The sequence below is a fragment of the Eptatretus burgeri genome, chromosome 17, assembly GCF_056783735.1.
Source record: "Eptatretus burgeri isolate ZD-2024b chromosome 17, Ebu_testis_v1, whole genome shotgun sequence".
In the NCBI taxonomy this organism is placed as follows: Eukaryota; Metazoa; Chordata; class Myxini; order Myxiniformes; family Myxinidae; genus Eptatretus; species Eptatretus burgeri.
Window position 1 is genome coordinate 24,965,816 of NC_140977.1, and position 12,955 is coordinate 24,978,770.

Here is a 12,955-nt window from a genome sequence, read left to right on the forward strand (position 1 = left end):
GTTGCAGATTCATAATTCGTATGGCATTCCTCACGATGTCGCATTGGTGTCAGCCTTGTGGGCACCAACTCAAATAATGTTGAATTTGGGGGTAATTAGAAAGACCCCCCCCCCCACCTGCACTGAAGACAAGGGTTTCTGTGGTCAGGTAGGCTACCTGTACCCCACCAAACAGTCAAAGCTTTTGTAGCTCCCATGTCAATTAAATCTCAGCTAGCTCTTGGACAAAGAGGGTTGGTGCAGAGTACGCTGCATGTGAGAGCATGCATGCAGGCCGGCCTTTGCCAGAGAGATTGTGGGGATTATAAATGTTGCCTCTGCGTTTTATACAGGACCAGGCGCTTAAAAAGGAAACTGCCAGTTGGACGCGTTTTATCGTTCCGTTAAGCCCTTTGGAGAGGGACGGGACAGTATGGGGAGATTTGGGAGCTATCCTGAGCGAACCTTGGAGGAAAGGTGCGGGAAGATCGGAAAATTTTGCCATGGTGCTTCAAGCACCAATTGGGGGATTAGCTGGAAACGCCAAGACTGCAGGAAGGGGTCACGTGGGAACCTGGGCTCGTGTGCACGCCAGACTGTCAGGCATGCAGGAGTTGCCGTGCCTGAGTAGCATGGTGTGAGGCATGACGCCATGCGGGATCATGTTGCAGGAACGACCAGAGTGGGTGTGATCACCGTGGCTGCAGGTATGGGTTTGCAGGACGCAATATGAAAATACAAATGCACTACATGGTAGGTTTTTATTTGTTAAAAAAAATATATAAATATTTTTTAAATCTCTGTTTTCTGTAGACAGTATTTCCAAGCAAAATGAAGACATGGAGCGGTTACAACGTAATGTGTGCACACAATTTTGAAGGATAAGGATTGGTTCCTCCCAGCCTGGTGACAAATGCTCAGACGAGGTAGTGCAGGCCACTCCAAAACAAATCCTGGGTTTTCTCAGCGAGTCTGTCCAACGTACTGTACCAGGCTCGATAATTTGCTTTTGTCATTAATATAACATGGTTAGAGGCAAATAAGGACGTGACACAAAACCAAACTGTGCACAGACAGCCATTTACAGCCTGTCCTGCACACGTGTCCATGAAAAAAAGAAATTGCAGAATTCCACGCAGATGTCCCACAGTCAGTTCTTATCAGGACAGAAGTTGCCCTTGTAAGGTCGTTTCCGGCGCAGCCTGTGAACTGGTGTGTGCTCCTCACGAAGGTACCCTATAAGAGACAAGGGAAAGGGACGGCAGACGTGATATTTCAACGTGTCGAATGATACTCCCAGGATTTGAGCTGCTGTTCAGAAAGACTGCTCACCACGGTCACGACACGTCTGCGTTGATGGAAAGCCGATCTCCCAAAAATTATCAGGGGTCGAGGGCATGGCGTAACGCGCTCTGTGCCTGGAGCACTCTTGGAGTTTCTTGGCACGCTCTCCAGGTGTCAGGTGCGCATAGTACTGGACACACAGGTAGGTGTGCATGGTTTTACATCACAACGTAGGAGGCAAGGACATTTTAGCCATCATGCCTTTGCATACTAACATCCCAGGGCTCTCAGCTAATTATGGTGCTAATTATGCAGCTAACACCAAGCAAGGGATTTGCCAAGGGTAGACACACAATGACCTATTCCTTAAGATATGCTGAGCTTTAGCATCCATCAAAATCCAGTCAGCCTTTCATTCACATGTGAGGGATGGCATGCAAAGATGCAAGACGTCATGCAGAAACTATACCCATAATGACAATTTGTCGCTGAGGACCTCAAGCCTGCCACCCTGAATACAATTCACACACAGTAGTGCACGATTACCCTTGTGAAAGAAGCACCGGAGAAGTTTCCATGGTAAGAAGGAAATCAAGTTAAATCAGGAAATTCTATCCTGTTCGATATACATCAAGAAGTCAAACTAGGATTTCATAAATCTAAACAACAAAAACGTGCTTAATGCAGTCAGAACTTGTGGCAGGAATAGAACACTCACAGTGTCGCACTCTTTGCAAGCGTGACCAGGAAGCTTCATTCTTTCGTCCTTCTTACGAACAACTTCCACATAAGCGTATTCTCCATTCGTCTTCACTGGATTGTCATCTTGAACCATTTCTCTTTTGAACCCCTCACACGCCTTATCTGCATTTTTCTGCCCAAATCGACCCTCGTCATCACAAATTTCTTTTCCGTTACCACCACAGTGCTTTTCCTTGTCCAGGCTCAGCTGAGCTTTTTCTTCATCTCTTGGATAGATCCCACTCTCTTGGCAGTTCATCTTCTTGTCTCCATCCTCCAACTTCTCACGTGCAAGCCTTCCAGACCTCTCATCAGTTGTTTTGTCAACGAGTGGCTCAGCGAGTTTGATATGGCACACAGCTCTCAGATCAGTTCCTGGGGGCAGGCCTGGTTCAGGAAGGTAGGACAAGTACTCACCGTTGGTTGTGCGATCAAAAAGCACCGAAATGGAGTCCTGATGGCAAGGTTGTACCGGTGGTGCTGGAGGGAGAGCGAAATACAAAAACAACAGGATTTGTGGAGCAAGTTTGGCAAACCAAATCAATTAGAGTAACATTGAGGGACTAAAAATGATCTGTCATTACTTTATATACCAGCAGTGTAGAAAGGGTAAAATAACAAGGGTAAAATATACCAGCAGAGGATAAATGTAGAATGTCATAAACAAGGATGCAAATCATCATGGAGGACAGCCCCCAACCACACCTTAAAAAGTGATTGGTGTAGATCACACACACGAGAGATATGTTAATAAATAAATAGATACAGAAAGGGAAAAGTATTTATAAATAAATAATTCAAGGTGGTATGTCTATAGTGCGGAGGGTAAAGTGTATATAAATAATTCACGGTGGTATTTTGGTGTCGGTGATGGAAAAGTGTATATAAATAAATAATCCAAAGTTGCGTGTTGGTAGTGAAGATGGTAAAGTGCAAATAAATTAATAATGGATCCTCAAGCATATTTTGCCTGGTGTTGGCTTAATGGTTAGGGTGGTGGACTTGGGATCCTAGGGTCCTGAGTTCAAATCCTGCTCAGCTGTTGAATTAATACCAGGTGGGGTTAACTCGGCCTGTCATCCTTCCGAGGTCGACAAAATGAGTGCCAGCATGCTGGTATACTGTGTCGGAGTGGCGATCCGTCCAGGATTGTGCCCAATAGTCGAGACTGCTTAGGCAGCACCAACGCTCTGCACAGAGTATGGTCCCAATGGATGGATGGATGGATGGATGGATGGATGGATGAAAAGCATATGCAACTCAACTACTCTCTCATAATAATTATTTTTTTTAATTGTCAAAATTCGAAATAAAATTGTCCCACGACTTTTGGTTCCGATCCCAAAATAAGTTGAAGTGCCTCATGTCCCGATATTGTTGCATACACCTGCCAAATATAAAAGAAATGCATTGTCATTTTTTGAGGAGAGGCACAGACATACAGATGAGAATGCACCTGGTTTGTGGGTTTAAAAAAACACAAGTTATAGAAATAAATTTTACTTTGATGGATGGCAGTTGAACAAAAATCTCTTGGCATCTCGTTGTCGTAGATGATCGTGCAATCTGTATCACATGATTCCACAATCGCTTTCAATGGACACGTAACCTTCTGGGCTCTTCGCTTTCCATCACCAAACCTTGGACCTTCCAGATGGATCGGCAGTGGAGGGGAAGGAGAGCGGCAAGTGGACGTCAAGTTCGGCCTGGCGCGATTCGAATCCCCATGTTGTGTGGAAGTCACAGGACATTCACACATGGGGTACATGGCCATTTGTGAGAGCAGAGAGGGTGACTTGGTGGATCGTGATTTCTCAGCATCTCCTTGACAAGGTGGCACAGCAGAACTGGAGTACGTGTTTTCAACATGCTGTGATGGACAGGAAAGGATGGCAGCTTTCTCATTCAGCTCCAGAACACACCTGCAGATAGAGATAAGTTATAGAAATCAAGGTCGGAATTTTGGGGGATTTTTTTTATTATTATTAGCTTATCTGGAATTTAAATTCCAGACAAGGCATTGTCATCGCACACCACCCGTCTCCTTTTTTGACTTCTCCGGCCAAACTGCTGGGCCCATCCGGCTGAAATTTGGCAGCAACGTTCTCTCCTGAGTGGTAACAGGAATTGCGAAGCTTGTTTTGGTCATATGACTTTAAGTAGGCCAAAATGGCCAACTTAGTAAATTTCTTCAAAAATCTTCTTTTCCAGACCCACCAGTTAGAATGCTACCAAATTTGGGTTGCAAAATTAGACCATGGCAGGGATGCTAAATTGCGGAGGCAATTTTGGTCATGTGAATGGAAGTGTGTCAAAATGGCGGTCCCACAAATTCCTTCCAAAATCTTCGAGACCCACAAGTCAGAATGCTACCAAATTTGAGTTACAACATCAGGCCAAAGCCCAGGAAAGCTGCAGGTGCAGTAGTCCTATTTTTTAGTTTGCCATTTCTATTTCTCTGATGTAAATGCAAAGAGGTTTACATTTTACAAACAACCTTCCGGCTGATTCCAGACTAAATAAACAATCTAATCGATTTTCCAAAAGCCGACACACGACGAAGAGCAAATCTACACAAACTAGTCCACCCGACTCGGCCCATCATCACCACGTTTGATTTCCAGATGCCACATCCGTCTGTGTGTTCACAGATGGCAGAGGCTGAGATTCAGCCCGGAGAATATTACTGCATCCTTCCGTGACAAGGGAATATTTTCCAACCTTCCATGTCAAGGGATCTATAGGTGCAAGGTCATCCTGCAATGACAACAAAATCAAATTAATCATCTGAATTCTAAAGTATAGAGCTGGTGAAGCAGAAAGACCCTGCATGGGAAGTAACGGGGGAAAGCAGAGAAGGTAGAGATCAGCGACTGTTTGCAATGCAAGAATGAGTGTCATACTGGTGGTTTAAAATAAAAAAAAAAAAAAAATAAAAAAAAAAAAAAAGTGTGCGCGCATGTATATATCTTTTCTAAAAAAATATCAGTGTGTGTGTGTGTGTGTCCGTCCTCCATAACTCCAAAACCATGAAACTTTGCATGCATACCAAGGGAACTCCAAGGAAGTGCATGAGTGAAAATTGGGTGTTTGGGTTAATTAAAACACCACTTTTAAAGATAATTTATGGCCTTATTTAATTATACCCTTTATCAGTCAGGCACTGTTCACTCTCATCCTCGCCCACCTTGCTCTCTGGGGACTTAAGGTGTATCCTGAGTTACCTATTCCGAATCTTCATCAACGATCTCTTTGACACTAATGGAAAATCTTTATCTATTTGCTGACGACTTCACCCTCTACTAATCTATTGTGACATCCCTCATCCTATAGGTAAGCAGCAGCTTCTTCCCTCTCTTCAGACATTTACAAAATCACAAGCTGGTTAAATACTTGGAATACGTTTTTCAATACAGATAAATCGAACACCCTCACTATCCCTCTCTGAAAAGACCATCTGGAAAATCCTCCCATCTACTTTCTTAACAATCCTCTTGAAAAGTTCTTTCAAACTCTTGGGTCTCACTATCAGCTATGATCTTTCCTGGGCAAACCGCATTTCAAAATTGGACTCCAAAGCCAAGCAACCGACGGGGCAACCTCCGTCGTGCAACCGATGGGGCTTATCTATGGGCCGATCACTTTGCCATCGTAGACAGGTCGGTGATTTATGTCTTCTGCCACCTCCTTTTTGGTCTGTCTACGACTTTCTCCGTGCTTTGTTCCACCAGGTTTCTGCAGGACACACGCGGTCCAACTCTCCAAATCCAGGATCACCGCTCACCTACACGCATTCATTCCTCTTTTGCTCCACATGTGGAACCAACTTCCACACTCTTCAATCTTATTCTTCCCTCCAGGTCTTCAAGACAGCTGTTCACCACCATCTCAGATCATCACCCATCCTAAACCATGATCGTTTTTAAACCTCCACACCCTCTCCCCCACAAATTTCCTGTTTTTCCTTCCTGAGAGTTTGCTTCTGCATCAATCTTGTCGGCCGACCGTGTCGGTTGTTGTGAGGCCGTTGGTTCTCATCTGCTCTCCTTCCTTCATCGGGTTTGTGTGCGTGGATGTGATGGCACCTGTCATAGCACAAGTTAAGATCGTTGAAGATATAACGGGATAAGTCTGCTCTGTCTGCTTTTATAAATTGCTTGCCTTTTGTCACACCCCACAAATTCCTTGCTATCCCTGCTGTACATAGCAAACCCATTTACTGTGCCACATACCTTTCCTCGCTTAATTGTAAATAAATGCTTTATATAGAAATGTTCCCAGCTCGTTTTTGACTTTTCATTCATTGGTCCAGCATGGTCCGTATCCGAGCCTAGCAGGGACGTTATGCCCCAACAATCTGTTTTTCAAGCCGGTACGTCCTTGGGAAGTTACGCTCGGATGCATCTGATCCGATAAGGTGATCTGGTTTGAACAAGGCGTACCGAGGGCGTCCCCCAGTAATTATATCACGCAACCATTTTAGGTAACCAGTTTCCATTAGACAGAGGACCCTAAGTCACGTGGCTGAGTTATTGGTGTTCACGGTCGACTAGCGACCCGCCACTGTTCACGGTTGATTAGCGATTAGCGACACATCACGGAGTTATCGGTGTGCGACAGCCTGTGATTCCGGAGAGTCTGGTGGGAACCCGAGGTAGCTCCCCCCACCCCTCGTGGTCTTGATATATATATATATATATATATATATATATATATATATATATATATATATATATATATATATATATATATATATATATATATATATATATATATATATATATATATATATATATATATATATATATATCAACAAAACCATTTTCATCTTTTAAAGGAAGCAAAAAAAGTTTTCAAAAAGGATGAATAGAAATTGCAAAAGCAATTTAATTTCCACCTGTCCATCAGTGACATCCAAAGCAAGAGTTTCCGGAACAAAATCAGGGATGTGCTCTGTGAAGACAAAACGATACGTGTTTATTTACACAAATAAACATAAAACTAACAAGCTTTCAAAGTGCTAAATTCAGCGTTACACGAGAAGATGAGAGTGACAAGGAAAAAATTTGTCAACCATTTCACCAGAATATACAATGCAAGGCCAAAGCATATACATTTTTAAAAAAAGCAAACTTCGATCACCTTCTGTAGTCGTGAAGATAAGATTAAAATAGTTTACTAAAGACTAAAACAGATTAAGTGTACAATTTATGTTGACACAAAGTAAAAGTAAAAAAAGATTTTTAATCTGATTAAATAAAGAAAATATGAACAAGGAGAGGAACAAAGTACACCGCCCCATGCCAAATAAATAAATAACAAAGTAAATGCGCCGAAGGAGCCCGGCGATGTTGCAGTGCAGCACATCAAAATGGTATTGGGAGGGAGCTGTGTACAATAGATCAACTGCATAATTAAAATAAATAAATAATAATCAATTGCCAAATCGCATACCGAAACCACACCATTTCATCCAAATCAGTAACTTTTTGAAAATCAAGTAATTCATCGAAAAACGAATAATTAATTGCTTAATCAATAAATCAAAATAACCTTTATTGCCAAATCACGTGGTCAGTGTCATGTCGAAATATCAGCTTCAAAAAGGTGCCCGAGATATTGCTCAGATGAGAGAAAATAAATAAGGAATTAATAAACCAATAATAATTAATGAATTAATTGATTAAGCAAAAGAATACTATTTTTTGCCAAAGCACATTTTCACTTTTGTCCCCAAATTTCAGCTTCCTAGCTCAAAGGATGGCCAAGATATCACCCAAACAAGAAAACAAACAGGGTAAAAATTGAGTACTCCCTTCCTTCAGCGACGGTGATGACATCATGCATCGCCAAGACATGGAATTGGGAAGGAGCAGTGTACAATATGAGAACAGAATTCTCGACACACACACACCACACACACACACACTTGAGAGGTGACAGTTAATGCAATATGCCAGGCAGTGAAGAGTTACTCTTTCTCTTGACTAACAAGCATAACACGTTTGGATTTTAGTGTCTACTAGACGACTGGTGAACCCGTTGGGTTCCCGTTGTGACAGCGGTTGATAAAAAAAAAAATCATTTCAAAAAAATAAATAAAAGATAGCTCCAGCAAACTATACCGCTGAGGTTGTTTGTATTGACCAAATAATCCTGAAGAGTACTTGACTGAATTGGGAATTGATTTTTAAATAAATTTTCTTCGTTGCCCGATTTGAACAAAACTTGATATTGCACGTCAATGTGAAAAAAAAAAAGCGGAGAAAAGAAAGTCGAATAAATTATTGTGTGTAATCTTCTAAACACAATTTTATCTATGAATGAACACGCAAGTATTAGATGAAAATGGCAATGTTTATTTTATGCTTAAAAATAAATCGTTCTTTGTCTATACTAAACGTTTGAGATTTTAAAATAAATTATTTCAAGAAAAAAAAAAAAGATAGCTCCACCGAACTATACCGCTGAGGTTGTTTGCATTGATAAAATAATCCTGAAGAGTACTTGACAGAATCGGGAATTGATTTTTTAATAATTTTTTCGTTGCCCGATTTTAATGAAACTCGATTCTGCATACCACACGAGAATGGCGAGTAATGTGGGATGAAAATTTTTGCGCTACCGTGTACCGTTATGGCTGTATTTCAGGAATACATACATACAGTGGGGAGAACAAGTATTTGATACACTGCCAATTTTGCAGGTTTTCCCACTTAAAGCACTTAGGTCTGTAATTTTTATCATAGGTACACTTCAACTGTGAAAGATGGAATGTAAAACAAAAATCCTGAAAATCACATTGTATGATTTTTAAATAATTAATTTGCATTTTATTGCATGAAATAAGTATTTGATACATCAGAAAAACAGAACTTAATATTTGGTACAGAAACCTTTGTTTGCAATTACAGAGATCAGACGTTTCCTATATGTAGTTCTTAACCAGGTTTGCACAGACTGCAGCAGGGATTTTGGCCCACTCCTCCATCCAGATCTTCTCCAGACCCTTCAGGTTTCGAGGCTGTCGCTGGGCAACACAGACTTTCAGCTCCCTCCAAAGATTTTCTATTGGGTTCAGGTCTGGAGACTGGCTTGGCCACTCTAGCACCTTGAGATGCTTCTTACGGAGCCACTCCTTAGTTGCCCTGGCTGTGCGTTTCAGGTCGTTGTCATGCTGGAAGACCCAGCCACGCCCCATCTTCAATGCTCTTGTTGAGGGAAGGAGGTTGTTGGGCAAGATCTCGCGATACATGGCCCCATCCATCCTCCCCTCAATATGGTGCAGTCGTCCTGTCCCCTTTGCAGAAAAGCATCCCCAAAGAATGGTGTTTCCACCTCAATGCTTCACGGTTGGGATGGTGTTCTTGGGGTTGTACTCATCCTTCTTCTTCCTCCAAACACGGCAAGTGGAGTTTAAACCAAAAAGCTCTATTTTGGTCTCATCAGACCTTCTCCCATTCCTCCTCTGGATCATCCAGATGGTCATTAGCAAACTTCAGACAGGCCTGGACATGCGCTGGCTTGAGCAGAGGGACCTTGCGTGCGCTGCAGGATTTTACTCCATGACTGTGTAGTGTGTTACTTATGGTTTTCTTTGATACTGTGGTCCCAGCTCTCTTCAGGTCATTGACCAGGTCCTGCCATGTAGTTCTGGGCTGATCCCTCACCTTTCTCATGATCATTGAGGCTCCACGAGGTGAGATCTTGCATGGAGCCCCAGACCGAGGGAGATTGACTGTTATCTTGAACTTCTTCCATTTTCTAATAATTGCGCCAACAGTTGTTGCCTTCTCACCAAGCTGCTTGCCTATTGTCCTGTAGCCCATCCCAGCCTTGTGCAAGTCTACAATTTTGTCCCTGATGTCCTGAGACAGCTCTCTGGTCTTGCCCATTGTGGAGAGGTTGGAGTCTGATTGATTGAGTGTGGACAGTTGTTTTTTTATGCAGATAACGAGTTCAAACAGGTGCAGTTAATACAGGTAATGAGTGGAGAATGGGAGGGATTCTTAAAGACAAAACTAACAGGTCTGTGAGAGCCAGAATTCTTCCTGGTTGGTAGGTGATCAATTACTTATTTCATGCAATAAAATGCAAATTAATCATTAAAAAAAATCATACAATGTGATTTTCAGGATGTTTGTTTTAGATTTCGTCTTTCACAGTTGAAGTGTACATATGGTAAAAATTACAGACCTCTACGTGCTTTGTAAGTGGGAAAACCTGCAAAATCGGCAGTGTATCAAATACTTGTTCTCCCCACTGTATATACAACATGAGAGTTTTAGTATTATGTAGATGGCTCATAGTAGAACTGCCAAACACCCAGATGACAACAAGGGAAGGTATTATATTGTACTGTCATAAAAAAAAAAAGATTACACAGTAGAAACGGAAGAGTATATGGTACTTTCCAACCAAGTGTGCTCATTGTTTTACATTGCAAATGAAGGAAGTTAATCTTGCTCATTCTTGGGGTCCTTTAACGTGGTGGTTTTTTTTTTTTTTCAGTGTTAGTATTGTATGACAGTGCTGTAGTATTCGGGTCTTTTAACAAGGTTAGTTTTTAACGTGCAGTGTTATAGGCCCCAACACTTCACACTGATCCGTCCCTTGACTATCATCTCACGACTGTGGGCCGATTGGCTCTCCCCGCAAACCAACTCGTGCCCCGACACACCCATTGTTGGCATGGTGTCAAGAAGCTCATCTCTTCAGCAGACGGTTGCAGGATGTTTTGGTCACGCTGTCATGTAGTCAAAGCTGCCCTGTTCCGTATTTCAGCTTGGTTTACGGAAGGTTTATTCGATGCCATAATGGATGGATGAAGTGAAATTTCACGATAAAAACCAAAACAAAACAGAGTGTGATCACTGTAAATAATACAAATGGTGGACTCCAACAAGGACAACCAGTAGCGCCAAAATGAGAGCCGACTGGCAACATCGGTTCCGAAAGCGTACCGGTGATAAAATGCCGGAGAACACAGTCTTTCCTGCATAAAAAAACATTGTTGTGGTTCTGTAAAACTGCATGCCTCCAAGGCAATGGCACACAACATACAGCAATCCCCAGGCAGTTATTTCAATAGTACATGTCTTAGTCACTTCCGTATGTCTTGTGGGTAAAAGGGGAAAGATGCGTTGCGTGGGACTGTCGTAGTTAGGTCTTTTATATCTCTTACATCCTCACTTTAGCCTTTTCCCTTCTGTTACACGAACCACGCAAGCAAGCATGAGCAGCACACAATGGGCGTCTGCAGCATGTTCACACTGTGGGCGCATGTGGCACATCGTTTTGTTGGAGTTTGCGGACCCATTCCCCGTTCAAATGCACGCACCAATTCCCAACCACACCTCAGACTTCACTCCACTCACCAAATATCACCATGTTCACCACAACCACTCCCTACAACTGGGAAAAATACCCCCGCAACAACCCACGCTAAATCCCGACTTTTATTCATCATTTCACTATGAGCGCCATGTGGCACTCGGCCCTCACCATGGACGCCACCTGGAAATCAACACTCGCTGCAGACGCCGCATTGCCACCACCTCTCATGAAGAATGTAAAGACAAGAGCACCCTGCTCTATGATCGCTGTAACTGCCCCATGGTCATCAAAAACACGCCGAAACCTCAAGGGACCCGGAAGGGATGTGGGTCGAGCTGTTCCAGGGCATATAACGCGAGGTGCGTAAATGCTCTGCGGCTTATGAAGGGACCTATGGGTAGCGCGAGGATTTCGCGACAATTCCATGATAGAATGAGGAGCAGTGCACGTTCGGGGCTGGAGTACACGTCCGAAGACCGCAGCTCCACGAAAAGCTCAGAGCTCCGAACCGTGCCAAGGTCAACGAGTGACTGAGCCATATTCCGGCTCCGAAGAATTTATTCCGGCACTGCAGATCTGGATAAAATCACAAACTGGTCCAACACGTAGAACATCTCTTTCAATCCAGACAAATCTCACACTCTGTCTCTTCGAAAGGACCGTTTAGAAAACCCCCCCATCCACTTTCTCAACAATCCTCTGGAAGAAGTCTTTTCTTTCAAGCTTCTGGGTCTCACTATCTGCCATGACCTTTCCTGGGAAAGTCACATTTCCAACCCCGCCTCAAAAGCCAGTCGCCGACTGGGAATCCTCCGTCGTGCAAAGTCCTTCCTCGGCCCTCTTGAGCTCCTGACCACTTACAAAGCTTTTGTCCGCAGCCTGATGGAGTACTGCTCTCCCCTCTGGGCTGGTGCGCCTGCCTCCCACCTTTCTCGGCTTCACGCTGTCGAAACCAGGGCATTTAGGATCATCGGCATCTCCCGCAATGAAGCTGAGTCTTTGGGCCTCTCACTCAATCACCGCAGGTTGGTCGGTGGTCTTTCTGTCTTCTACCGTCTCCTCTGCAGCCTTGCCCCCCTTGCTCTCTCTGCGATTTGTCCCCACCACATTTCCACAGGGTGCTCAAGGTCCGCCAACAACCCCCTTCTGGTAAAACTACCAAAATCACGAATCACGGCTCACCTTCACTCTTTCATTCCTCTTTTTTTCCCGCCTTTGGAATAAACTCCCTCACTCCATTCTGTCCCATTCTTCCCTGTCCCAAAGATCCAAATCTGTCCCAATTCTGTCCCAAAGATCCAAATCCTCGATCTTTTCTACCCTTGATAATTAATCACCCAAGCCCACTTCCTTCAATTCCCCTGCTTTCCTTCCTGAAAGTTCCTGTAATGTCCATCTATTCTTTCCATGTTCCTCGTCCCATCCCTCTCCCTTCCACAGATCTCCTAATGTGTCTGTTCCCCACTGTTTTGTCCCTCCCACTCCCGCACCTCTTGTCTCATGCCCCCTTGCTGTGTGTTAGCTCTCATACGAGCCTCAACAAGGTATACAAAAAAAAAATTAATAAGAAGCCTGGCGGGGCATGGCTATGGCCACTGCTGCCCAATAGAGGAGC

General features: G+C 43.4%; 2 protein-coding genes across 10 annotated transcripts in view; one reads left to right on the forward strand and one right to left on the reverse strand.

Annotated features, from left to right (window-relative positions):
- LOC147009580 (uncharacterized) overlaps positions 1-6,280 on the forward strand; it is a 38,560-nt gene extending 32,280 nt beyond the window's left edge. For 2 of the 5 annotated variants that reach the window (XR_015052894.1, XM_085862215.1), the window contains one exon: positions 3,558-6,280. The gene's annotated coding sequence lies outside the window, so the exon portion shown is untranslated. The remainder of the gene's footprint in view (positions 1-3,557) is intronic. The other 3 variants (XR_015052895.1, XM_085862216.1, XM_085862217.1) reach the window with 2 other exon arrangements.
- LOC147009582 (DNA endonuclease RBBP8-like) overlaps positions 727-12,955 on the reverse strand; it is a 38,448-nt gene continuing 26,219 nt past the window's right edge. For 4 of the 5 annotated variants that reach the window (XM_085862233.1, XM_085862231.1, XM_085862234.1 and 1 more), the window contains exons 8-13: positions 6,902-6,957; positions 4,613-4,761; positions 3,508-3,926; positions 1,982-2,484; positions 1,312-1,453; positions 727-1,215 (exon numbers count right to left, since the gene is read on the reverse strand). In XM_085862233.1, the coding sequence (XP_085718359.1) occupies positions 1,130-1,215; positions 1,312-1,453; positions 1,982-2,484; positions 3,508-3,926; positions 4,613-4,761; positions 6,902-6,957 (1,355 nt within the window). In that variant the 3' untranslated portion in view covers positions 727-1,129. The remainder of the gene's footprint in view (positions 1,216-1,311; positions 1,454-1,981; positions 2,485-3,507; positions 3,927-4,612; positions 4,762-6,901; positions 6,958-12,955) is intronic. The other variant, XM_085862232.1, reaches the window with a different exon arrangement.